General features: G+C 48.3%; 1 protein-coding gene across 1 annotated transcript; it reads right to left on the minus strand.

Annotated features, from left to right (window-relative positions):
* Positions 1-2,523: 2,523 nt before the first annotated feature.
* On the minus strand, positions 2,524-26,929 carry PALB2 (partner and localizer of BRCA2). The gene is made up of 13 exons (XM_070955276.1): positions 26,882-26,929; positions 24,437-24,496; positions 24,209-24,305; positions 21,947-23,164; positions 20,122-20,729; positions 18,688-18,774; positions 17,319-17,480; positions 15,032-15,117; positions 12,734-12,895; positions 11,403-11,519; positions 8,409-8,496; positions 5,984-6,132; positions 2,524-3,011 (listed from the first exon to the last, which is right to left on the minus strand). The coding sequence occupies exons 1-13, from the start codon at positions 26,927-26,929 to the stop codon at positions 2,783-2,785; spliced, it is 3,111 nt and encodes a 1,036-aa protein (XP_070811377.1). The 3' UTR covers positions 2,524-2,782.
* Between the last annotated feature and the right edge of the window lie 28 nt (positions 26,930-26,957).

Raw genomic sequence — 26,957 nt, forward strand, 5'->3', positions numbered from 1 at the left:
CCCATCCACCATTTCCTCAATTTTATTTACATTCAGTTCTTATGTTTGCTGTGGCAAACCTCAATACTCCTTCCTGCTTATTTTCCTCCAACGACCCTGTGAGGCGGGTTGGGCTGACAGTGACTGGCCCAACATTGCTTCCTCCCTGTGTAGAGCAGAGGGACAGTGGCCCGAGTATCTCGTTGGAATGGAAATGAGCCAGAACGGGCTTGCTCAGCCCAAAGACGACTGAGCTAAACAATTTCTAGGCCTCAGTGAGGCCTATGGGAGCAAAGTCCGTAAGTGAACAGGGAAGGGGGACAAAGGTGACCCATGAGCAAGCAGAGGGCAGCCGTGGCACAGCTATTACCCACTGGCTGTCTCTGCAGAGCTGATGCAGCCACTGCTGGATAAAGGGTCAGGCAGTCAAGAAGAGAAAATTCAATGGCCGTAGTCCAGAGGTCTTCAAAGTTGGCAGCTTTAAGACTTGTGGACTTCAACTTCAATTGTGGAGAATTCTGGGAGTTGAAGTCCACAAGTCTTAAAGCTGCCAACTTTGAAGACCTCTGCCGTAGACAGACCGGTTAGCAAGGAGGACACAGAAACCGTCTCCTCTCCCGCAGAAGCTCAATGCTGGGTTGGGAACAAACACGCAGGGAATTAGCACGGCGGTACAGAATTCAAAAATGTAAAAAAAGAAACCCCACATCCCGACCACATTGAGGGCAAAATGTGGACTACACAATGCAGTAAACATTACACTGCAGCAATGTAGTGAGTAGACATTACACTGCAGTGTGAACATAAAAGGGGCAAATTGCATCCCGCCCAGCAGATGTTCCCAATGCAGTGGTACGACCCATTGTCGTACCCATTGGCGGCCGCGCGGGGGATTATGGGAGCGACGGGGCGCTCACATATAACACCTCTCCTGCGCGAGCTGCACTGGCTTCCTGTGGTCTTCCGGGTGCGCTTCAAGGTGTTGGTGACCACCTTTAAAGCGCTCCATGGCTTAGAGCCGGGGTATTTGCGAGACCGCCTTCTGCCGCCGATAGCCTCCCACCGACCGGTTCATTCACACAGAGAGGGCCTCCTCAGGGTGCTGTCGGCCAGACAATGTCGGCTGGCGACCCCCAGGGGGAGAGCCTTCTCTGTGGCAGCACCTGCCCTCTGGAATGAGCTACCCCCTGAGATACGCACGATATCAGACCTCCGGACTTTTCGTCGGGCCCTGAAGACACACTTGTTCCATCTATCTGGGCTGGCTTGATCCCATCCTTAGTTTTTAATCGAATTTCGGTTTTAATTGGGTTGTTTTAAATTCGGGCCAATATTATTTGTTTTTTAAAATGTTTTTAAATTTTATATGCTATGTTTTATCCTGGCTGTACACCGCCCTGAGTCCCGCAGCAGAAGGGCGGTATAGAAATATAATAAAATAAATAAATAAAAATTGTGCGCTGCTTGGCACATGGAGCCGTTGAGAAGGGAACGCTGGCTCCCTCATCCCCATCCAGCACCAATGCAGGATTTGGGGGGGGTCACCTGATTATTCGGTTATGGAATAGTCCAAGGCAGCCTCTTTGGGGACCGTCATTGCCAATTATACCCGGTAGCGTTGCCAGAGGTGCTGAAAAACTCATCTTTTGGGTACGGATAAATGATCTCAAGTCCTCCCCTTTATCTCTCTCGCCACTTATTCGTGTCAGGTTTTGCCTGCCTTTTAGCCTGTTCTGTCCATGAGTGGGCTGTATTTTTGCTAGCTGAACTTGCCGTGATCTGGATATAGGGATTAACCAGGAATGTTCTGGGGGCAAGATAAATTGGCACGGGCAGCTTTCCCACAGTCCATCTCTCTGTCTTCAGGGCAGTTAAGAGCCAGCCACAGCTACTCTAAAGTCCAGTTCCTTTCCTATCTTCCTCTGACCGCAGCTTCACATGGATAGGGGTGTCTGACCAAGGGTGCAGGCAGCGGGCCCTCATTCCCTATTTTTTGTGCCGAGGGTGGGGGTGAGAATGGCATAAAGTTAGGTATTTACGCACCTTCCGCCGTGCCCTCAAGACCTTTTTATTCCAACAGGCTGGCCTGGCCTAACCTCCCTTTTTAATTGTAAATTTTAAATTTGTCGAAAACTTTAGGGGTGTTTTAATCTGTTCTGGGCCAAATTTATTTAATTAGGTTTTTATACTGTTTTAAATTTTGTAATCTGTGTGTTTTACCTCTTGGCTGTTCACCGCCCTGAGTCCTTCGGGAGTAGGGCGGTATATAAATCTAATAAAATAATAAAATAAAATAATAAATAATAATATCCCTGCAATATCCCAGCTAGCAGAATGCCCCATTCACAGGCACAGAAGCCACTTCACATGTTCCTCTGCATTAGCTTAAAAAAAATTATCAGGAATGTCCTTGGATCTGCCTAAAAAAAATAACATCCTACTGCCATGTTATCCAGTGTCACTTCTAACATTTTACCCAAAAAATCATCACGTATTCAAGAAGAGTCAAGGAAACGTGTCACTTGCTTTATCAGTTTCATTCCTTTTAACAGGTGCAGGGCAATTGCCTCCAAAAGAGGCGAAACCTTATCCAACCAGTAGCTCCTATTAATTCTGGTGCGTTTGCAGAAGAAATATTCCAGGTAGATTGTGACCAAGCCTATTTCTGAGTCCCTTTGACAAAACTGGATCTCCTTGAGGGCACTTCGCAATGCCACCACTGTGAGCTTGGCGTGTCCCTGAACTGCCCTCCGAGGGATTCGGCTCCAGAGTTCTTGGAAGGCAGGCCGGGTCTGCAGGTCTCTCAACCAGGGTGGAGCCCCCCTGTGTACCTATAGAGGTAAACCGAGCCATCTTCTTGCCCAGCCAGCAGGCAAGAGTCCGTGACTGACCACCTGGCCAGGGACCAGCTGCCTCCAGAGTTGGGGGGCAGCAACGCAGTGCATTGCCCCAGAAATAAATCCCACACCGCAATGGTTCCGGATGTCAGGACAGCTGCTGCGGAAGAGCCCCTCACGTCACGCTCCAAGTACCTGAAAGACCAGGAAAAGAGCCTTTGGGAAGCTGCAGGCTTTGGAGCCTTGTCTCTTGCCTGCTTGGGGCACACTCATATAACACCACTCGGGACAGTGAGACGGGCGGCATATGAATTTAATGAAAAAATACAGTTACCATATTTTTTGGAGTATAAGACGTTCCGGACTATAAGACGCACCTACCTTTTTTGGTGAGGAAAATAAGAAAAAGAAATCTGCCTCCCAGCAATTTTGCCTCCTTGCAGCAAACAGCAAACAGCCTGCTTTACTTTCATTTTCGTTTTCAGCATAGCTTGATTTGCACAAGAAAAAAAAAATCTGCTCCCAGCAATTTATCTCCTTGCAGCAAGCAGCAGAGGCCTGCACAAAACAGCTGAGAGTCGGGAGGCTGATCCAATCAACTTGTGCTAATTTATTTATTTATTTATTTAATTAGCCATATTTCTATGCCACCCACTCTCCGAGGACTCTAATTAGGCTGGGCTGAAGCTGAAACGAGCTGTTTCTTCTTGCTGCTTGCTGTAGGGGGGTAAACTGCTGGGAGGCAGAGGCCAAAGGGTGGGGGCCAGTGGGTGGGCAGGGCTACATTTGGTGTAGAAGACGCACCTAAATTTTCACCCCCTTTTAGGGGGGAAGTTGTTTGGACAGAAGATAAGTGTAAAAAAGAAGCTCAGATTAAGCAGAATCAGAGTGGTAAATGGGAGACTCCCACAATGGAGCGTCTCTGGGAAGCCCTTCCTCCTCCTCTCAGCCACCAGAAAACGCCTTGAGGAGGGGACAGAGTTAGGGAGGGAAAGAAGGGGCCACTCAGTGTTGTTATGGCAGGTTAAGGCCGAGCAGGCTCATTCCCCCAAACTGCATTTCTGGGCACAGGATGGGGCTTTTCTGGACTGCATGCAGGGGGAAACCAGCAGGAAATGAAACTGGTTGGAAAAAGTAGCTTTTTGCCTTTGAACCCTTCCCTCCACGTGGGGGGGGGGGGCGGAATTTGCCTGGGCCACGATTCCTGTGCCTGCTTGCCTGGAGAGCAATTGCCAGTTGCTTCTCTTCAGAGTCTTATAAGAATGCGTAATTTCTGAAAGACAGAAGGCTGCTTATAAAATTAAAGCCCAGCCAACAGCTTTGCATTCCGGCTCCTCTGGCACTGATGCTCGGGAAACAGAGTGGCTCTCTTGGCTGCCTCACCCAGGAAAGGCCCCTGCTTTCAATCTGGGCACCAACAAGCTTTGACTGCTATTTTCTTCTTCTTTTTCTAAAAGAGCTACTAAGCTTTTCACAGCTGGTAGACCGTTTTGGCAATTAAAAAGAAAGAACAAATTGGTTATCATGTGATATGGGAAACATTTTATCGATGGTTAGAGGACAAATAATAAAAATTAGAAATAAAAGTAGATGAGTAAAATATAGAAAACAGTTAATAAGAGTTGAGCAAATTAAGAAGCGGATGTAAAGTCACTCACTCTACCTGATCCTGTTGTTAGTCTCGCTAACCCCCATACCTTTTACCTTAAACTGTCTACTGTGGACCTTTCATGTTTCTTCAGAGGTCCCTAAGGGGGCGTGCATAAGCGCACCAGCGTGCCTACCGTCCCTGTCCTACTGCCCCCATTTATATGTACTCATTCTATGTGTCTATGGCTATGTTTTGCCTATTTATATCCTTTTATTTGTGCCAAATTTTTTTGGTCATGTGTCCATGTCTATACTGTTACTTGTTTCCTTATATTTGTTGACAAATAAATAAATAAATAAATAAATAAATAAATAAATAAATAAATAAATAAATAAAGTAAGTAAGTAAGTAAGTAAGTAAGTAAGTAAGTAAATAAGTAAGTATTAGATATTGTATTGGTATTAAGCTAAGAATATATTAAATAGTGAATATGATTGTAAATTTTAACTCTTATTGCACAAACATTTGTACCCAGATGACACACAGTTTAATGGAAGATGGATTATATATATATAAAAATATGTCGCTTGAGGTTGGGGGGCTTAGAAGAATGGGCCAAGCACCAGCCTTCCTCCAGGGCTCAGTGCCTGCACTCTACCACAACTGCCTGCCCACCCGGAGCCTGGCTGGGTATCGGAGCACATTCAACCAGGGTCCAGAATGTTGCACTGGCTGATCTGCAGGGACAACGGACTTGGGCACGAGAGGACCGACTTGTGCCAGCAAAGGAAGAAGCACCCAAGGAGCCGGGCAGAAGCCCTTGGATCACACACCTCCTCTGGGGTAGGCAAGGAGGCAGCGCCACAACTTGCAAGCTGCAATCAAGGAAGTGCAATGGGAAGGCTCTGCTTGATGTCCTCGGGTTGAAGAAATGGGAAAAGGTTTGTGCCTTGTCACGCAGAGCTGCAGAGTCTACCTAAAACAATCCAGGTGGAGGAAAGGCCTCCTTGGAGACTCCAAAAGGCTCAGTGCAGGCATGTCAGATCTGCCATCGCAAATGCTTCAGCCTGCTTCGCTTTGCTGGCATCCTGACATAAAATGTGGGGGGGAGGGGGGGGGAAGGGGAATGTAAGGGGGAGGGATGACAGGAACCAGGGGTGCCAGTCCAGAACAGCTCAGGCATCCAAGGACATGAGTGCAAGAACAGAATGCGAAACTATACCTAAAAGGCACCTTAAGACTGTTACCAAAACACGAAATTTGAATACTATTGGGACACTTATGGTCAAGGGGGCAGGCCTCGGGAGAGGGGAAAATCACTGGGTTTACATGGGAATATTCAGATCTGGCTTTGCCTATGCTGTAACCACTTGGCTTTAGTAAAAGTATACCTTTCGCTACAAATGGGAGTCGAGGGTCTTTCTTTCCTAAATGCCAAGTTGGGACAGGCCTGACACCTAGACAGAGACCTTCATTCTGAGTGGGGAGGGGTGTGTTTTCCACTGTCAAATTAATTTGGCTACAGATTGCTGGGTTTTGAGCAGCCAACCCTCCCGCCCCCTCCGCCACGACTTGCCTTCCTTGGATGCCGGGGGGCGGGGCCAAGAGCATCACCTCAGAGTTTCTGGCGGTCTTGGGATTGAGCGCAACAATCTGGAAGGCGGGGTTCCCAGGCTGCTGGCTGTCTTTGGTGTGCGGGTGGCTGAAGACCAGGAAGAGGAGGCCCTGATCCGCAAGACAGAAAACACCCAGGGGGACATCAGCTCTGCCACCGGTCAGGTAAGCACAGGATGCTTCAGATACACATTCACAGGGTGGCTCATAACAACACTGAGCCCGGGGCTGCACAAAGGGGGTTCGGCAGGTGAGAGGAGGCCAGTTATAAACTCAGGATACCCCCCCCCCCGATTTTTTTTTCATGTGCCTTCAGGCAACTTTTTGCCAGGTTTTTCAGAAATGGTTGCCGTTTTCTTCTCCTTCCTGGGTCTGAGAAGTGTGGACTGGGACAAAGTCCTCTTCATCTATCAGGCAGGACTAGAATTCAGAGCCCCCCTGTTTCTAGGCCAGTGCCTTTAACCACTACACCAAACTGCCTCTCAATTATCTCTTGGTCAACAGATTCAATAAGATGATGATTTACTGGTTCAGATACTGAATGCATCAGTTATATGAAGTCAACCTTCTCTGCTTCTGGCTTCTCTATGCAGAGGCTGATACATACAGTATATCCCCATAGAGCATTGGTAGTACAGTGGTCTAAAGCACCCTGTTATTAAGACCAGCAGCCTGCAATTACTGCAGGCTCGAATCTCGCCAGGCTCAAGGTTGACTCAGCCTTCCATCCTTTCTAAGGTAGGTTAAATGAGGACCCAGTTTGTGGGGGCAATAAGCTGACTTTGTATAAATATACAAAAGGATGAAGGCTATTGCTTAGCGCATTGTAAGCCGCCCTGAGTCTCCGGAGAAGGGCAGCATATAAATAAATAAAAAAAAGTGCTTTACAGCTCTCTCTGGGCAGTCTACAATGTCAGCATTATTTGCATACTGCCCCCCAAAATCTGGGTTCTCATTTTACCGACCTTGGAAGGATGGAAGGCTGAGTCAACCTTAAGCCCCATCAGGATTGAACTTCAGGCAGTGGGCAGAGCTTGCCTGCAATACTGCATTCCAACCACTGCGCTACCAGGGCTCCACTGCACATACCAGAATTTAAAAGCAATCTCCCCAAATACATAATTAATCTTAAAACCCTGAACTTCCCTATCTCTAGGAAATCAACTCAAAACATTTATGACATCCAAATATCTACAGTCGGGGGGAAATCTGACAAATGAAAAAAGACCCCCCCAAGGTAGCCCCCCCCCCAAATGCTTCCTGCCTGGCATTGCCCAATACCCCTGACATGACCCCCGGCGACAAATGAATAGTGATCAATGATCATCTCTTTGCTATGAATTTAATTAAAAAAATAATCAACAGGAAAGTCTACGCAATGCTTATCAACGTGACTCTCAGAGAAATCAAAGTCCTGCCCAAGGGATTTCTCTTCTCTCTAGGGCAGTGTTTCTCAACCGTGGCCGCTGGGTGGACTTCAACTGGCCGTCTGGGGAATTCTGGGAGTTGAAGTCCACACATCATCCAGCGGCCAAGGTTGAGAAACACTGCCCTAGAGAGATGCCAGCCTCTCAGTACAGGCAGTCCTTGTCTTACAACCACAATGGAGCCCAAAATTTATGTTGTTAAGTGGGTCATTTAATGACTTTACTTGCCACATTTGTTAAGTGAATCACTGCAGTTCTTAAATGATTAACCTGGTTATTAAGTGAATCTGGCTTCCTCGTTGACTTTGCTTGTCAGAAGCTCGTAAATGGGGATCATGTGACCCCGGGACACCGCGACCGTCATAAATGTGAGTTAGTTACCAAGCATCCGAATCGTGTGACCATGGGGATGCTCTAAAGGTCCCAAGTGGGACTCGGTTTGTGGTGACAATAAGCTGACTTTGTATAAAAAAGAACACCGCTTTGGGGGGGGGGGGTGTTTGTGTGAAAGCCCTACTAAGCAGGTCTATACAAAAGGATGAAGGCTATTGCTTAACGCATTGTAAGACACCCTGAGTCTCCCGAGAAGGGCGGCATATAAATCGAACCAATAAATAAAATAAATAGATAGATAGATAGATAGATAGATAGATAGATAGATAGATAAATAAGTGTGAAAAATGGTCTAAGTCACTTTTTTCAGTGCCGTTGTAACTTTGAACGGTCACTAAACGAATGGTTGTAAGTCGAGGACTACCTGCACTTCCCAAAGGAGAAGCACCTCCTCCTCATCCAAGCTCCTGCAAATGCAGACCCCACATTCTCATTCCTGCCTCACCGGTGCTCTCGGGGGGGGGGGGGGGGAACCAAAGCCAGGGCTGCAAAGCTGACCTGCAGGAAGGCCACAAGCCCTCCAGGGGCTTTTCCTGCCTCTCCCGGAGAGGACCCAGAGGCACCTACCGAATCGGAGTAGGCCTTGTGGCAGACGGACGCAGGGAAGGACCATCCCACCCGGATCTTCTTCAGCAACTGCCCGGTTCCCAGGTTCCTGTGCAAGGCAAAAAGTCCACCATAAGCTCAGCCCTGGAGGAGATCCTGGCAGCAGGGATTCAGGTCCCTTCGGCTGCCTGGCCAGGACGAGCCCAGCAGAGACCGGAGAAGAGAGCCTGCTAGGCAGAATATCGATCAAAGAAGCAATCCCGATAAATCAGTATTTCTCGAAGAAGGAAGCTGCCGTCACAGCGGAGCGAAGTGGGGAAAACGGTGGCAGTTTCCTGCTCTCTCCTGCACTAAGTCTTTTCTCCAGGTAAAGCAGAGAGAGGGCACCAGCTGTGCACAAAAAGGTGTATGGCATCAGCTAGCAGCTGCTACAGAGGGAGGATCACCCTGAATCTCCATCTGTCATCAGAAAAAACAGGTGTCAGGTCTGCCATCTTCAGCTTCTTCGCTTTGCTGACATCCTGCCGTAAAGCACGGGAGAGGAGGGAAGGAATTGGGGGAAATAAAGTTAGAGCATGGGAATAGGAAGACAAATGGGGGGGGGGGGGGGTGAGAGGGAGACAGGCTGATGAAAACCAGAGGTGCCAAACCAGAATAAACCAGCCTGGGAATAGACGCCAAAATTATATCAAGAGGCACCAAGCAGTTCTCAAAACATCAAATTATCGGACACTGATGGGACTGGTTGGTGCAGGGGGGAGGGGGAGCAGGGAAAGGGGGGGAAATGTGACCTTTGTGCAGGAATGCTCAGATCTAGCTTCACTTTCGCTGCAACCACTTTACTAAAAGGACCTATCACTTCAACCAAATGGAGTTGAGGGTCTTTCTTTCCTAAATGTCTAAGTTAGGGCAGGTCTGACACCAGGAAGGAAGGCCGAGTCTCTCAGATCCAATTGTGAGCATTTCTGGCATCCCAAACAAACCTGCGGGCAATACAGAATGTCAGATGGACGCTCTCAAGACATTCCGTATATCGAGGCAGTTGCAGGGATTCCAGTAAATATGTTCAAGTTCTCTTCATTTTTAATATGAATGAATCAAATTAGACATTCCTAATTCATTTCTCCCTCTGTATTGAAATGGAATTTAAAAACTCATTTGATTCAGCACAAATATTTGTTCATATCTGCTGGAGTCTTCCAAGGATTTTCAAAAAAAAGGTGAGCTGTCATCGTAGATGTATGCCGCAGATGTTATGGCCGTACCTGGTGAAAGTTCCTCGTTAGTTAGAATACAGAATCCCAGGGCTGGAAGAGACCTTTGAGGTCATCTAGTTCAACCCCCTGTCCAAGGCAGGAGCCTTACAGCATCCTGGATGAAGGGCTGACCAATTTCTTCTCGGAAACCTCCAGTGATGGAGCACTCACAACTCCAGGAAGCAAGTTATCGTATTTTTCGGAGTATAAGATGCACCGGACTATAAGATGCACCTACCTTTTTTGGTGAGGAAAACAAGAAAAAGAAATCTGCCTCCCAGCAATTTTGCCTCCTTGCAGCAAACAGCCTGCTTTACTTTCATTTTCGTTTTCAGCATAGCTTGATTAGCACAAGAAAAATAAAATCTGCTCCCAGCAATTTACCCCCTTGCAGCAAGCAGCAGAGGCCCCCACAAAACAGCTGAGTCGGGAGGCTGATCCAATCAACTTGTGCTAATTAGGCTGTGCTGAACCTGAAAGGAGCTGTTTCTTCTTGCTGCTTGCTGCAAGGAGGTAACTGCTGGGAGGCAGAGGCCAAAAGGTGGATGCCAGTGGGTGGGCGGGGCTATATTCGGTGTAGAAGACACACCTAAATTTTCACCCCCTTTTAGGGGGGAAAAAGGTGCGCCTTATACTCCAAAAAATACAGTAGATATTATTGCTGTTATGAATTAGGTTCTAGGAAGGAAGTTAAGATCCTCACACTCTCCTAAACTAAAAATGGAGCTTTCTAATTTTGAATTTTTTAAAAAAGTTTTTTTTATTAGTAGTTCAAAATTAAAAACATTGGACATAGATATGACATCACTGGTCCCAAGCACCTTCCAACACTTTAAATTCATAACTTAATATTATTATACTATGTTTTAAAAATGTATAAGGTGTAAGGAATATATTATTATATTATCATTAGAATATTATGAAATTTGATAAATAGGGGTAACAGTATACTTCTGGAAATATGAATCAGATGTTTATTTTGGTTCAACGGAGTATGTCAACTCTATTCAAATACTGAGTTTCAACTGAGAGGCAAGGCTGGACAGGGCAATATTTAGCTCTGCATGGTCTCAGCCTAAGCTGTAAAGGTAAAGGTTCCCCTCACACATATGTGCTAGTCAGTCCCGACTCTAGGGGGCGGGGCTCATCTCAGTTTCTAAGCTGAAGAGCCAGCACTGTCCAAAGACGTCTCCGTGGTCATGTGGCCGGCATAACTAAACGCCAAAGGCCCATGGAACGTTGTTCCCTTCCCACCAAAGGTGGTCCCTAGTTTTCTACTTGCATTTTTGACCTGCTTTCGAACTGCTAGGTTGGCAGAAGCTGGGACAAGTAATGGGAGCTCACCCCATTATGTGGCACTTGGGATTCGAACCGCTGAACTGCCGACCTTTCGATCGACAAGCTCAGCGTCTTAGCCACTGAGCCACCATGTCCCTTTTTATGTATGTATGTATGTATGTATGTATGTATGTATGTATGTATGTATGATGTATGTATACATAATTAAAACTTTTGTACTTGAGATATTAGAATTTTTCTGAACGTCTTTTTTCCAATTATTTCACTCCTCCGCCCCTTTCAGTTAGTTTTCCATTTTTCCATTTATGCACTGAGCATTTTTTTTGCAATAGCAATATAGTTTATACATACGTTTTTATGTGTTATCTATAGTAACGTCTTTGTTGAACTGAGTCAGAATTTTAAGGAGGAAAAATAGTTGGGCCTGAGGAAAGTTCTGCGGAGCAGCCTGTGGGCTCACCAGAGCACGATGCAGTTCATGGCGGTCATTCCAAGCAGAGCCTCCTGCAGTCCAGCCACATCGGCAAAAGCCAAGACGGTCTCTTTCGGGGACATCAAAGCCCAGCTCCTATGGCTCCTGCAACACATACAGGCTCTCCTGATTTTCAGAGCCTCTTTGTAGGATGGAAAATGAGTAGAGTAGAGAGTAGAGAGCAAGAGTAGAGTACAGTAGAATAGAGTACTAGTATAGTACAGAGTAGGGTAGAGTAGAGTGGAATATTTAGAATAGAATAGAATAGAATAGAATAGAATAGAATAGAATAGAATAGAATAGAAAATAGAATAGAAAATAGGATAGGATAGAATAGGATAGAATAGAATAGAATAGAATAGAATAGAATAGAATAGAATAGAATAGAATAGAATAGAATAGAATAGAATAGAATAGAATAGAATAGAATAGAATAGAATAGAACCACAATGGAGCCCAAAATTTATGTTGTTAAGTGGGTCATTTAATGACTTTTCTTGCCACATTTGTTAAGTGAATCACTGCAGTTCTTAAATGATTAACCCGGTTATTAAGTGAATCTGGCTTAATAGGATAGGATAGGATAGGATAGGATAGGATAGGATAGGATAGGATAGGATAGAATAGAATAGAATAGAATAGAATAGAATAGAATAGAATAGAATAGAATAGAATAGAAAATAGAATAGAAAATAGAATAGAAAATAGAATGGGATAGGATAGGGTAGGGTAGGATAGGATAGAATAATAGAATAAAATAGAATAGAAAATAGAATGGGATAGAATAGGATAGGATAGGATAGAAAACTCTATTGGCCAAATGTGATTGGACACATAAAGAATTTGTCTTCAGTGCAAAAGCTCTCGGTGTACATACAAACAACAAAGTGATAAGTCATAGATCATAAATCATAAGATACAATCGTAATTCATAAGATACAAACAAGTGATGAACCATAATCAATAGGAGATGGTAGTGGGAAAGAGGAGAAGGATAATAGCAATAGAGCCCTACTACATGGGTAAGTGTCTTCAGGCACAGGGCAATGCTGAGGGAGTTAGATGTTTAGCAGAGCAATGGCATGAGGGAAGAGATCATCCAAGCCCACCTCTTGTGGCTCCTGCAAAACCAAGAGTTTCTCCTGATTTCCAGCACTATAGCGTGGAAAATGAACTCACTGCCAATGTGCTCAGCACGAGTATTACCCGCCTGCACCCTTGTCCAGATCAAATCCGGAGTTCCATTTCTTTCCCTGCTGTATTGATTTTGTCTATTTCTTAGAGTCTTCCCCAAGAGCTTTACCATAGTCCTTCCTCACCTTCCCATCTCAGAGAAAGAAAAGACTTCCACTTCTTGGCCTTGCAGGGACCAACCGCTGCTGACCAGCTTCCTATCGGTCAGACCGAGAACGGCGTTTATGTTTCCAGCTTTGAGCAGCTCCTCTTTAGCACAGCCGTCTTCAGAAGAATGGAGCAAAAGCCTGGAAGAATAGAAGTCTGCTATGATCTGGGGTCTACTTACCATGCAACAACAAAACCAGTCAACAAGCGGTTATCAATTACAGCAATGCAGGAAAGCTCTAAAATGGGAGTAATACACTAATAAAAATACCAACATGCCAGAGGTGAAATCCAGCAGGTTCTGGAGAACCGGTAGCAGAAATTTTGAGCAGTTCAGAGAACCGGCAAATACCACCTCTGGCTGGCCCCCGAGTGGGGTGGGAATATCCTTCCCCCAGGAGTTGGGAGGGAATGGGGATTTTGCAGTATCCTTCCCTTGCCACGCCCACCAAGCCACGCCCACAGAACCAGTAGTAAACAAATTTGGAGTTTACCACTGTAACAAGCTATTGTGAAATAAAAACAAACTGTGGAATTTGCCCGTCAAAGGCTTCCCATCTGCAACGCTGAATCTATAAATGGCAAATTTTGGACGCTGCACTTTCAATAAGATTACAGGGATTACAGAAATCAGGAAATGCCAAATGTCTCGTTCTGCCACCAAGGGCGCCCACCAGCTTGGGGTGAGGGAGCATCAATATGCTGACCACGTCCAGTTGTACTTCTCCACCCCAGCCCAAGCAGAGACACGGCAGGAGTCCCGTCCTGGTACCTGGAGGGAGATGTTTGGTTCTGGGTGGGGAGAGATGGGCTCAGATCCAACAGCAGCAAGAGGCCAGAAGCTACCTGATTATTCCAGGATTTAGTCCTCTTTGATTCCCGAGAGGGTCGAGATTGGAGGGTCTTCTGAGACCCCTTTTCTCAAGGAGGGATGGAGGCCGTGGCCAGGAGCCTTTGCTACATTTTGAGGCTGATCTGGAATGGGGTGTTTATTAGTTCGATTTATTTATTTATTTTATTAGTTCGATTTATATGCTGCCCTTCTCCGGAGACTTACAATGCATTAAGCAATAGCCTTCATACTTTTGTATATACCTGCTTAGTAGGGCTTTTTGGCCCCCCCTAAGCGGTGTTCTTTTTATACAAAGTCATCTTATTGCCCCCACAATCCGGGTCCTCATTTTACCTACCTTGGAAGGATGGAAGGCTGAGTCAACCTTGAGCCTGGTGAGAATTGAACTCGCAGTAATTGCAGGCAGCTGGCAGCTAAGTACTACTTTAACAGTAGTTTAGTCCGCTGCACCACCAAGGCTCTTTTCCACGGACATTCGTTCATGTCCTTCTGATCTCTCCATGCCCAACCTCCACCCCACCCCAGATGGTCAGCAAAAGCCTGCTTAGTAGCAGGTGCAACAGAACGCCCAGCAAGGTGATGCTTTCCACGGAGGCTCCCCGGCTGTGGAAGAGTCTTATCCTCTAGGCAGTGACAACTTTATCAGGATGCAAAAAGAAAAATAATCTGCTGCGAACTCCACATAGGTGTCAGGAAGGGCATCCAGCCAGTAAATTCTCAGCTCTGTTCAATCGCCCCGACTCCACCCCAATAAAAATGGATTACAGGGTCAGAAAAAAGGGAGAACAATGTAACTATCGTTATTTCCTTTAATATTTGTGGTAGGAATGAGATGGAGGAAAATTTGTAGAATTTGCAGAAACAAAATCACGGAAACTTCAGGTGCTTTCTCTTGTGCAAAGGGTCACATCTGTTAAATGCAACGTTATATACAATTGCTTGAAATACACAAAAGCAGCAAACTGCCGAGAACGAAAGCCCACAGCATTATAAGCACCTCAGGGTTCATTAGACTCTGTTGCTGAAATGCATAATCAGTCTCAAAAGTTTTATTAGTTTATATAAAAAATGAAAACTACAAATGAAAATGATGGGAAAATAGGGGAGGAAAAGGGGAAGAGAAAAATGTAGGAGAAAGGGAGAAAATAAAGTTTTGATGGCCGACTCCTTTTGGTGCAGGAGAATAAGATAATAGCATCAAAGCTCAACTTTTTACCTTTATATAACAAGAGTGTCATTCCTATAACCACAAACCTCTCATCGGCAAAACCCAAAATCAAAGTTTCATTTTTTCCCACCTGAAGCACGAAGTGCAAAAGCGGTTTCCAAGCAGAAACAAAGTTAATTGTGTCCTTTAATCAGAGCCGTCGATTTTGCCACCCCTGCAAACTCTGTCAAGCTAAAATGCATAATCCACACATACCTTATCTCGGCTGTCTCCAGGCGCCCCAGCACTGCGCACACCACGCTGTGAGTCCCCGACAGGGGAACTATTTGGAGAACTGGAAGCTGGAAAAGAGAGCAGCAGGATCGACAGCCCTTCCCTTCCGAGCCAGACCTCCCCCCTCCTCCCCGGGCATAGCCCGAATACAGAAAGCAGCAACGGGACCCTCGACCCGCCACCCTTCCCAGCACTACACACAGACACAGTAGCTTTGAGTGTTCCGGTTAGGGCAGGGGTCTGCAACCTTAAGCACTCAAAGAGCCATTTGGACCCGTTTCCCACAGAAAACACCGGGAGCCACAAAACGTGGGTGGGTGTGGCCAACTCAATGTCACTAACTTCCACCAGTCACATGACCCCCCCCCCAGCCACGCCTACCCAGCCAGTCATTAGGGCAGAGAACCAGTTGTTAAAAAACACGGGAACCATAAAATCCTTTTAACATCTCTCTCTCTCCCCTCTCTCTGTATCTGTCTCTGTCTCTGTCTCTGCCCTGGCCCCTTCTCCATCCCCCGCCGTCACTCTTACCTTCTCAGGCCAGGCGAGGAGTGACTGGGAGGGGAAGGTGAGGGGTGGGGCCAGACAGTGGTGGGATCACCCGATAGGGAGCCACAGCAGAGGGCCCAAAGAGCTGCATGTGGCTCCGGAGCTGCAGATTGCTGACCCCTGGGTTAGGGCCATAACAAGGCAATACAGGTAGTCCTCGACTTACAACCACAATCAAGCCCAAAATTTGTGTTGCTAAGCGAAACATTTGTTAAGTGAGCTTAGCCCCATTTTACGACTTTTCTTGCCCAGATGTTAAGTGAATCACTGCAGCTGTTAAGTTAGTATTACGTTTGTTAAGTGAATCTGGCTTCCCCATTGATTTTGCTGGTCAGAAGGTCGCAAAAGCGAATCACATGACCCTGGGACACCGCAAGCAGTTGCGTCTGAATTTTGATCACGTGACGAAGCAAATGTTGTAAGTGTGAAAAACGGCCATAAGTCACTTTTTTCAGTGCCGTTTTGCAACTTTGAACATGAATGAACTGTTGTAAGTCGAGGAATACCTGTATCCAGATGATCACAAGGACCCACTCCAGGTAGGTGGATGCCTGGTTCTCACGCAGGCACTCACAGTGGGGTCTACCTGTAAACCGGTTTGTTCTTCACACCTCGCTCAGGGTGGCTTCCTTCTCTCCCGGTCACTCCCAGAGCTTCTCTCAGGCAGCCCAATCTGCAGAGTCTGAAGGAGGTGACCTGTCCTGACCGAGGCTTCCCAAGAGCAGGAAGCAGGCTCCTCGTCCCGACAAAACCCCCTTTTTATTAAGTTACTGTGAATTCCTCTCACTCACGTCCAGCAACATCTTTCAAGAGAGAATTTATAGTCACAGACCTTATCTGGCTTGGAGAGCTGCCAGGGCGATATCTTCAAAACTTGGCAAGGAATCATGAACCAATTAAGGGAACTAATTGTCTCCTGCAAACGCCCCTCCCCTTTTGCTCCTCTTTATTTCCTGTGGGAGGGGCCATTCATCGTCCACCTGTGGCTTTACTCCCAAGTCGATCCTTGTTCCTTAGCTGTTCCCTTCCTCTGGCAACTCTGCCCATGCGCATACTGAGAACAGGTTCCAGCTGTTCCTCTGCCCCACTGATGTCCGACTCAACTGTCAGACGGCCCTGGCCCCCTCTGCCTCTGACGCACAGCACCCATCAGAGCCTTCCCCAGACTCCAGGACTGGCCCACGATCCTCCCCAACCTCCTCCTCACTGTCCGAGTCTGCCACCAGCTCCGCTGGCAGGCCACAACTTGACCAAGGTCCAGCTCTCAGCAGTTAAAGCCAAGAACTGCATGTTGGGTTTAGGGTTAGTTTTTCCCATTCATTTATATAAAACAATGTAATTTTATTATAGAATAATACAAAACTAGTTTATACTTTTTTTTAGCATCAGACACTTTATAAAAACACAAAGCAATGCAGCATTATTGCATATGATATTTTTATATCATGCATGTTATATTGTCAGGACATCTATTTTAAGCTTATGGCTTTTAGCCATAATAAAAAGAAATCATTCAGAGTCAAGCCCTGGAGACATTAAACGCAAGCAAACACCCACAATTTTGCTAATAGGGAGGCAGTGCCAAATCTTTCACCAGTCTTCAGGTTGAAAAGACTGCAGCTGGGGGGACGGAGGGAGGGAGAGGAAAGAGACACCCACCAGCAACAGGTGCAGGCCGGCACCATCCTCCGACAGCCGAAGAAGCATCGGCCTCACTTACCTTTATAAAGGGCCAGGTGTGCACCATCCCCCACTGGCCAAGTTCCAGAGGCCTCCACAGAGAAATGGACATTTCCTCGGCCGTCACAACGCACAATTCTGCGAAGTCAGCAGCTTCCCACCACACAGCGCTCATGTCCACCAAGCAGGAGCCGGAGCCGTTCTGAGGGAGAGCGGGAGGACGCAGGGTTATTCGGAGGAGCTGGGGCCGGCAAGAGCCAACCGGATGTACAGGGCCAGAGCATCCTGCATGGTGCAGCCCAGTGCCTCCCCCCACCAGATTTGAGCCACCCGTGCTCTCGTGAAGGTCCTGCCTCACCAGAAGGACCCAACTCGCTTGGCCTTCTTGTTCTGGCCTCCTTGGAGGTTTTGAATGCTGCCGTGGAGCTGCTGCCCTGCCTTGAACATCCTCTTGTGGCCTGTGTTTCATGAGACTTTACAGGGAGTTCCCCACCTTACGACCAGTCACTTAGAGACTGACTGAATTTACAATGGACCTCACAAGGGGTACTTATGTCCCAGATTCAAAGATGGTCATGTGATCCCATTTTGGCCACTTGGTCCCTGGCCTGCATTTACGTCCATTTGCAGCATTCAACCACAATTTGACTTTTTCTTTCTGAAAACTGGGGTTTGCTTCTGATTTCTGGCAAAAACGCACACATTGCAGACAGCGGATTCACTTAAAGATTGCAGAATTGGATTAATGACTGCTGGGTTTGTTTTACTTAAACGACCCATTGCAAAAACTGTCATAAAATCAGGTTGGTCGCATGGGTGCTTCAACTTCTGACCATCATGATATCAGATGGAAATTCCATGTATGGCATTTTATGGGAAGGGAGCAGCATGTAAATGAACATAATAAATAAGCCATCAGATGATTACTAGCTGACAAGCAGGCTTCCTTGGTAGCAGGAAAGGCCTTTGCAGCTGCACCTAGAAGCCATTGGTCCCCACTGGCACTGGGGGTCCTGTGGCAGCTCCAGGCTTGCCTGAAGCCAAAACAACCGTCTTCTGCCCCCCCCTCCGCCCTCCAGGAGAACCTGGCCCACAAGAACTGCAGAACCCACTCAGCCCCAGGGCGATCCCATCACAGGACCAAGGAAGGGCTGGGCTGCTGCTGGAAAGAGCCCCAGTTAGCCAAATGCCCACTCGGCTGCTACAGTGCCAGCCCTGTCAAAGCCACAGCAAGCTACAGGTAGAACCCAGCACCATCCCAGAGGCTCCGTCTTCCTCTGCTTCAAGAGGAAACCCCTTCCTTCCCCCAGGGCAGGATGGGTGACACAAACGCTCCGTTATCAGGGTGACCCTGGGTTTCTAACGATACAAAAATGCTGGAGAATTTTTAACCATTTTTCTCCCTTAACCTTCAGTTTTGAAGTCATTTTCAAGCTGCCTTCTCTCGGAGTGCCTGCTGGTGCCTCCCCCTGGACCTCCTCTTCTGCTGGGCCAGTCTGTGGAGAGAAATGGCAAGAGATGATGCCCCAGCCAGGTCACACTCCTGCAGTGCCCTTTGGGAAGCAGCTGCACCCTGGAACGCGGCTCCCTCCACACCCGCACGGGGAGACCAGACTCCCTCGCCGGAGGGTCGTTTCTTCATTTGGGGCTGATGGAAAAAAGGGTGGCAGGCAGGAAAGTTCACCAACTGAACTCAATTCCTCGGAAAAGCAAGACCAGAATACTTTGAGCTGCAGCATCTGCTACCCTAAAACACACTTTGCGCAGAGAAGCCAGGCCGTTTCCCAAATTAAAACTCTTCGGCTTGGGTCAAGAAGCCTGGTGGTGCAGTGGACTAAACTACTGTTAAAGGTATTATTTAGCTGCCAGCTGCCTGCAATTACTGCAAGTTCAATTCTCACCAGGCTCAAGGTTGACTCAGCCTTCCATCCTTCCGAGGTAGGTAAAATGAGGACCCTGTTTGTGGGGGCAATAAGCTGACTTTGTATAAAATAGAGCACCGCGGCAAAAGCCCTACTAAGCAGGTATATACAAAAGTATGAAGGCTATTGCTTAAAAGCATTGTAAGCCGCCTTGAGTCTCCAGAGAAGGGCGGCATATAAATCAAACTAATAATAAATAAATAAATAAATAAATAAATAAATAAATAAATAAATAAATAAGGAGTTCTAAAATTTTATGATGTTTGTGTACCTATATTTTTCTTGACTGTACACCGCCTTGAGTCTTCCGGGAGAAAGGTGGTATAGAAATATAATAAATAAATAATAAATAAATAAATAAATAAAATGCCAGCCGGTGATTCGCCTGCTCCAAGGAGTCAGTTTGTTGGACAAAAGGGCAGTCGACAAAGTCAGGGTGACGGCCACTGACCATCACAAAAGCAGGGAGTCCAGGGCCCAGAAAGAGAGTAAAATTTACAAACTAGGAAATAAGCCAGAGCAGAATGACTGACCAAGCAGCCGTTGGGATGAAGAAACGGGAAAACTGAGGCCAGAAGGGAGAGAAATAGAGAAAAAGAAATGACCTTCTGTAAGAGTGGGGGAACAGCCAAGGAGGGTGCAAGGAGACATCCTCCACAGCAGGGCACATGCAGCACATGCTCCAACCATGGCAACTTTAAGACTTGTGGGACTTCAACGCCCAGAATTCCTCAGTCAGCTATGATATGCTGGCTAAGGAATTCTGGGAGTTGAAGTCCACATGTTTCAAAGTTGCCAAGGTTGGAGACCCCTGCAAGTCCACAGCATATAAAGATTTTCATTGCAGCCCTCTTTGCATTCCCCAAGGTGGTTGTCTCCCCTCAGCTACCTGGGTCTCCCAGATGCACCCCCTTTACCTGCCTGGGGGGGCTCCTTGTCACGCTCAGGTGGCTTCTCCGATGAGCTGGCAGTTTTTTCCCTGGCCTTCCTGTCGATTCCAGCTGGGCCCGGCAAGTGAGGCTGCCCCATGCCCCTTCCTGGGTCAGGAGACACTGCCGCAGCTGCTTGCAAAGGAGAGGCCCCAAGGGCGCCTGGAGAGGACTCCAGGGGAGCTGGGGTTGCCCCCACCAGGGGAAAATCGGGGGTTTGCAAAAGGCTCTGTACACCGTCCAAACCTGGGGAGAGGAGCAGCACACGGGAAGAAAGAGCCGAGGGGACCCCCCTCATTCCAGACAGGATTTGAGGACCCTCCCCAGGTGAGCTTGTAGGACCCTCGCTGGATCCCCCAGCATCCCAGACCCCCAATGGCTTCTCAGGGCAGACTTTGAGCTTCTTGGACTTCAGGTGGCCGAAATCCTCATCGGGCAGGTGGAACTCTTGGTGCGGCAGGCCAGGAGGCAGCCAGCCGAGGCGGGACCCCTCCCCACCCGGGGGGACGAGAGGCAACACCGCAGAGGCAGAATTCTCCACCATCCTGACCGCAGGAGAAGCCGGACCCGGGAACCCCCCTGGCGGGCTGCGTCCTTTATCTGCAAATGTGGGACAAACAAAAGAACCTTGCAAGACACAAACCTCAATTTCTGAGCCCCCAAAGAATTGACTTCAAAGGCCGCCCCTTCCATCTCTGCAACTCCTACGGAGACAGGAGGGTGGCCCGTCCCCCCAGGCCTCCGAAAACCCTCGGCTCAGAGGCCCACTTGGTCTTCGAATGACGCCTAAGGCTGGTGTGCTGCATGTGCCTTTATTTTCAACTATAAGCTGACTACCATATTTTTCGAAGTATAAGATGCACCTTAGTTTTTGGGGAGGAAAATAAGAAAAAAGCTGATTGGTGGGTGGATCGGAGTCTCCGAATACTCCCAATCAGTGTTCCCAGAGGTGAATTTTAGCAACAGGTTCCTTGGTTGTGAGCAACGTGCCTTGCTTTTTTTTTCTGCCTTTGAAACTTCTGAAACTCTGTTTCAGAAAAAAACTTTTTTTCCTACTTCTGAAAGCCTCCGAAAGAGCTTCAGGAAAAAAGCCTCTGAAGCTCTGTTTGGTGGCTTCTTTTCTGAAGCTTCTTTCAGAGGCTTCTTTCAGCCTCTGAAATCTCCATTTGCAAGGCTGAGCAGGGCTACGTTCGCAGTATAAGACGCACCCAGATTTTCACCCTCTTTTTGGGGGGAAAAAGGTGCGTGTTATATTCCGAAAAATACGGTACTTTTCATTCCACCTCCCAATATACACCCCGCCCCAGAAAGAGTCCTGGGAGATTAGACTCCCTTTAGCCTGCCTGGGAGGCTCTGCCCTCGGCACAAGGGGGCTCCTGCTCTCCACCCGACCCAGAGTAAGCCCTGCAGGAAGGCCGCCTGGGACGTGCTGTGGGGGGACCCCCTTGCCTTGCATCTCAGGGAGGCCACCGGGGTCTCCAAGGGGGAAAAGGCCTCACCCTGTAGGACCAGCCAGGGGAATCCCGTCTGCTCAGGAGGCTCCCCTGCAGAGAGACACCGTTCCCCACCACCTCCCGGGCATCTCCCACTGCTGGGTAAAGAGCTCTGGGCCACCTGAAGCTCAGACCCCTCCCCGGCTGGCCACTGGCCCTTCCAGCCCCTCTCTGCCTCTGTGCTTGCTGTCCATGTGGCCACCGGCTGCCACAGGGTGAGCGCTGCTGCCTTTTTCTCTCCCCCAATGAAATCCTTCTGCAGGATGAACAAATGCTCTTGGGGGGGGCGGGGGGGAATCAACCCTTCCAGATTCTCCAACTGACCTGTGCTGAAGGAAGTCCTCTTCTGGGTCCTCCTTCTCAGCCTCAGGCTTCTCCTGCCCTGGCCACGGCTGGACCCGGCACTCTCGAGAGAGACAGGTGGGGACCCAGAAGCCTCCCCTCGCACACTGGGAGTTGAGCTCAGTCGATCGTCACTTTTGGGGAGCTCCTGGGAGGGCTGAGTCGGATTCGCCGCCTGCTCTTTGTGGGTCACCCTCCGGCTTTTTCTGCCCTTGCCCAGCTGGCTCTGAATGACCGCCTCCAAGTTCATCTCCTTCTGGTGCCTGGAGAGTCGCCGAGTCATGCGCACGTAATACTCGAGGGGAAACATGAGTCCCTCAACCACTGTGCAAGAGCTCAGCACCCCCTCGCTGGGGGAGACCCCTCCCAGGGGGGGTGACCCCACTTCAAGGCTGTGCCCTTCGTCCTCTCCACTCGTCTTCTTGCTGGGAGGGTCTCCGTTATCCATGTCATCTCTATGCCCAGGAACAGTTCCGTCTCCTTGAGCAGCGCCAGGGGTCACCGCTGAGTCTGCCAATCTTCTTGCATCTTCCTTGCCCCCCCACCCAGGCTTCTCCTCTTCCTTCTCCACGCTCTGCACAGTGGCACATGACGCACTTGCAGCAGCCGAGTCCTCCAGATCAGAAACATTCTCTTGGCTCAGAGGGTCAAGTGAAGATCCTCGACTCGTGTGCGGCAGGGAAGGAGGAAGTTCTTGCGTTACCCCAGGAATATCGGTTTGCATCCACATGCCCTGTTCGGAGTCTGAATCTGACATTGTAGTAGTAACATAGCGACTTCCTCCTTGGCTAGCCTGCAGGGAGGAGTCGGGGGGGCTCCTCTGGCCAGGGTCCAAGAGGCTGCTACTCATCTTAAAGTCTGGGGATTCCGAGCCTTGGTCTGTGGCTCTCTCATGCTCTCCCTGATGCCCCTCCCACGCCGTTTCTCCCCTCCGGGCCAAAGAGAGCATTTCTCTCTGCTCTCCAGCGGTTCCAGTGGTCAAGTGCAGGCTGCAGTTCCTCCCCAGAGGAGGCTCCACAGAATTAAAGAGCACCCTTCGGCCAGACTGATGGGTCCTTCTGGAGCCTGATGTTTCTGGCAAGCTGCCTTCCAAGGCCCCGGACTTAAAGAGGACAGGTGTGGCCTCTGCGGTGCTGCCTGGGTAGGAAATTCCAGCCTGACCCTCCTCCGGGAGCTCTGGAGATAGTTGACTGAAGTCTCCTGCAAAGGACAAAGTTCTTGGGTAGCTTCTTTCCTCAGCACAGCAGAATTGAGCACCCATAACCCAGAGCATGAAAGAGATAGAATGCTCTAAAAGGAGTATTTTAAAAAGTCTTGTTCAAAGAGACATCAGGTGTGAGAAGTTGAGCTGTACCACACAAAGAACCTATTGATACATCGACTCTGTTCGGCTTTTGGAATCAAGAGAACGACGACTCTGTTTGTAATTACTTGCACTCTGGGTAACCTGCATCTGCACCACCGTTCTCTCTTCCCTTCCTTGCCCCAACTGGAGTCCTGCGTCAGTCCATCTACTCTCTGCATCTGAGGAAATGAGCTCAGCTGCCACCTCACACCCACTTATGCTTCTTATGTGGTGACAATCTGCCATGAACTATGGAGGGGAGGGGATGGGGGGGGATGTTTGAAGGAGAGTGAAAGTAACTTTTATTCCCCTCCTCCTACAGAAGCTACTTGCTGTATCTCCCCGAGAGGCTGCTTCAAGGTCCCCCAGTTGGGAGAAGAATGCAGCTGCATACCTTTGAAGTGAACAGTCTGAAAACATCTTTCTTGAACCTCTTGGGGGGGGTGGGGTGTTGTTAGTGATGGGAAGCCGCTAAGGAAGGTAGAAGGAACCTTCCAGAAAGGGGAGGGAGACAAGAGGCAGCAGAGCCCAGAGCTCCATAGAGGAAGAAAGTAAAGACAGACCCTCCTTAGAAACTCATTAGGGTGAGAATAAGTCAGCTCGGGAAAAGTCAGCTCAAACAGGTGGCTCCCGAGAGACGTTCAGTGAAATCTCCTTCAAGTCAAGCTCGAAGGTGTTGATTCGTGGTGATCTCTGGGCAAGGACATGGCAGCCGATTGTTGTTGCTGCTACTTCTGGGGCATCTGCTCGGCTCCCCAACTTGGCCTACAGTTGTGGCACTCCCAGAGGTGCCAAGCAGGTCTGATTGGAGGGAGTCAACTAGCTCTCAAGATCCATCAGAGAGACCCTCATCCCAATTCTTTCTACCAGAAGCCCAACAGATGCTGTCCCAGTGTTACCTGCATGGTTCTTCAGAGCTTCCTCCTGTCCAAACAGGTTTTGTTCTGTAACCGTTTTCTTGATGTAATTTTTAACCTTTGCAGCTCTCTCAGCACGCTGTGAAAACAACGAAGGGTAGTCAATATGACTATTGACTTACTAGTCAATATGAAATTAGTCAATTTCTGCTGATTTTTTACTCCTCAAGCCTTCCCCCAATGAAGAGATTGTACCTTTTATTTACCCACCTGTAACTTGTGGAATGTTTTGTTGTATTCTCTTTTCAATATGGCCAGTTTTTCTTTCAGCTGGAAGACAAAACGGTTGTTAAATAATTGGTATATTTAACTTGAAAAGTACTGTAACTGAAAGGTTTAGACAGCAACCATATAATTCTATTTAGGTTTATGTCTATGGAGATTCTCAGTCCTCCAGGTCATGGTTGTCCCAAAGGTGCTTTTTCAAGAGCCAACTGGATTTTCTTTGTTTTATCTTTGAAGACGTTTTGCTTCTCATCCAAGAAGCTTCTTCAGCTCTGACTGGATGGTGGGGAATGGAAGGATTTATATTCCTTGCAGAAAGCTGGTCATTTGCATCCTTTTAGAGGGTCCTTGAAGCACTTGGAGGTTTATCTGTACCGGTATCCTCAGGGTCACCTGAGTAGTGCTAATGGTTTCTGTAGTCTGCAATTTTTTCCCCCTTTGAAAATCCATTCCTACTCCCACACCATTCGAAGGGTGTTTATCCCAAATTGGATAGCTAAAAGTCTATAGTGATTCTCAGTCCTCCAGGTCATGGTCGTCCCAAAGGTGCTTTTTTAAGACGCAACTGGACTTTCTTGTTTTATCTTTGAAGATGTTTCGCGTCTCATCCAAGAAGCTTCTTCAGCTCAGACTGGATGCAAATGACCAGCTGTCTGCAAGGAGTATAAATCCTTCCATCCTCCACCATCCAGTCAGAGCTGAAGAAGCTTCTTGGATGAGAAGCGAAATGTCTTCAAAGAAAAACAAGAAAGTCCAGTTGCCTCCATTTGGGTTTGATTTGACAGTGAAGAACAAGCACATGCGCTCCCAGAAATTCCACAGCTCCCCAAGAAAATTCCACATAACCTGAAAACTCATTTCTAGCATTATGAACTTCATAGAGGATCTGAACAGAGACAGACAGGACTTCCTGGCTTCTATGAGTTCATAGTAGGTATATACCTGGCCCAACTGAAAGGAACCCCACAGGGTGGGCTTGGTCTTCAGAGCAGACAGCCTGAGGATCTGAAGAGGGAAGGCATGGTGGATCACTGCTTTGCTATTCTCAGATCACTTTCAGGTGAACATGAAGTTTAAGAACACCCTAGATCCCTTTAGAGGTAGGGGACACGCAGGATTCACTTGTGGATCCACTTGATTTTTTAAGTAACTGGGGACATTCCCTGTGTTCTGACAGACAACTCCACTCTTCTGGACCTCAGAGGTAACAAGGGGAGGTGGTGGGTGGGTGTTCTCAAGCAGCCTTACTCGATATGTGGATCCTGGCTAGTTAAGGGATCTGCATCTGTCTGGTTCATCAGACATCGTTGGCACATTCCTGGTGCCAATTAAACAATGCCCCTTGCCTAGACCCTGCAAGCGCATCTTCTCTGTAGCAGTGCCAGCTCTCTAGAATGGGATTCCCCCCTCCCCAAAACCTGAACAGCCCCCCAAGGGACTGGCGTTTTGAAGGGCCTTGAAAACCCAGCTCTTTGGTAAGGACGACTGACACCCCTTACGTTGTGTTTCCCTCCCAATTTTTCCTTTGCCATCATTGTTGTTTTGACTTGTGCTATTTTTGTGGTTTTTTTAAAATTGTTCTTTGTTTTCAAATGCTTTAACAACTGTAAACTGTCCAGAAGCACCGGGAGTCAAGAGGCCACATAGATAGAATGGATTATTAGCTTATTGTACTCAGAACACTTGGGGATGGATTCTAGAGTTTTGTGTGTGCATTATTTTTAAATGACCGGGAATCGTCCACCATCCGGTCCCACGGATTAAGTCCCCAATCGAGTCCAGTAAAGGCATTTCTTTATTGGCCAAGTGCGATTGGACACCCAAGGAATCTGTCTCCGGTGCAAAAGCTCTCAGTGTACACAAAAGCCGTAAGGGGTAAATGATGACCATAGTCGTCATAAAAATACATTCAGAAGGTACAACACTGAGTGATAGTCATAGGAGACCATCCAGATAAATGGTCCTAGGAAACTAAATGAAAAGTTTTGGGTTCCCAGCTTAGCAAGAGCCAGGCGGGCGACGCTGCCTGAATTGGGGAAGGTCTCTTCTCCTCCTGCACGGGGCGGATCTCTCCCCCACCCCCAACAGAGCTCGCAGCAGCCCCAGGAAGGGCACCGGCTCCCTTTCCTGCAACTGCCCCTCCGCCACCGCCGGGGGAGAGCCCCCTTCGCCCCTTTTCCCTGCCCCGGGGAGCCTTTTCAGCCCAGTTCAGCCGAGGCGGGCCCCGCACGCGCCACCCGCGAGCCTTTCCGACGGGCAGCGGCGTTTTCTCTCTTCCCCGGCATCTTGTGGCGGGGAGTTCCGCAGGCTGCGCTCAAGGCGGACGGGAAGGGAGGAAATTCCTTAGTTGCCTCGTCCGTCAGTCCGTCCGTCCGCTCTCTCTCTCTCCGGAGAAGGCCGGGGGGTCGGTCTGCCGGGGGCGCCGCTCACCTGCTCCTTCTGCTGCGGGGTCAGAACCGCCGAGCCGGGAACCTCCATCCTCACCACTCCCGGTCGCCTCCGCGGC

This window comes from Pituophis catenifer, unplaced genomic scaffold, assembly GCF_029215685.1.
Source record: "Pituophis catenifer annectens isolate HBS135680 unplaced genomic scaffold, rPitCat1.0.hap2 SCAF_16, whole genome shotgun sequence".
In the NCBI taxonomy this organism is placed as follows: domain Eukaryota; kingdom Metazoa; phylum Chordata; class Lepidosauria; order Squamata; family Colubridae; genus Pituophis; species Pituophis catenifer.

Excerpts from the sequence above, each read along its gene's own strand:
- PALB2 (XM_070955276.1), bottom strand. The coding sequence starts at position 26,929 with ATGGAGGTTCCCGGCTCGGCGGTTCTGACCCCGCAGCAGAAGGAGCAG. Across the intron at positions 23,165-24,208 it reads AGCTCTGAAGAACCATGCAG|GAGACTTCAGTCAACTATCT; the intron begins GTAACACTGGGA and ends TGTCCTTTGCAG. Across the intron at positions 8,497-11,402 it reads ATGAACTGCATCGTGCTCTG|GAACCTGGGAACCGGGCAGT; the intron begins GTGAGCCCACAG and ends TGCCTTGCACAG.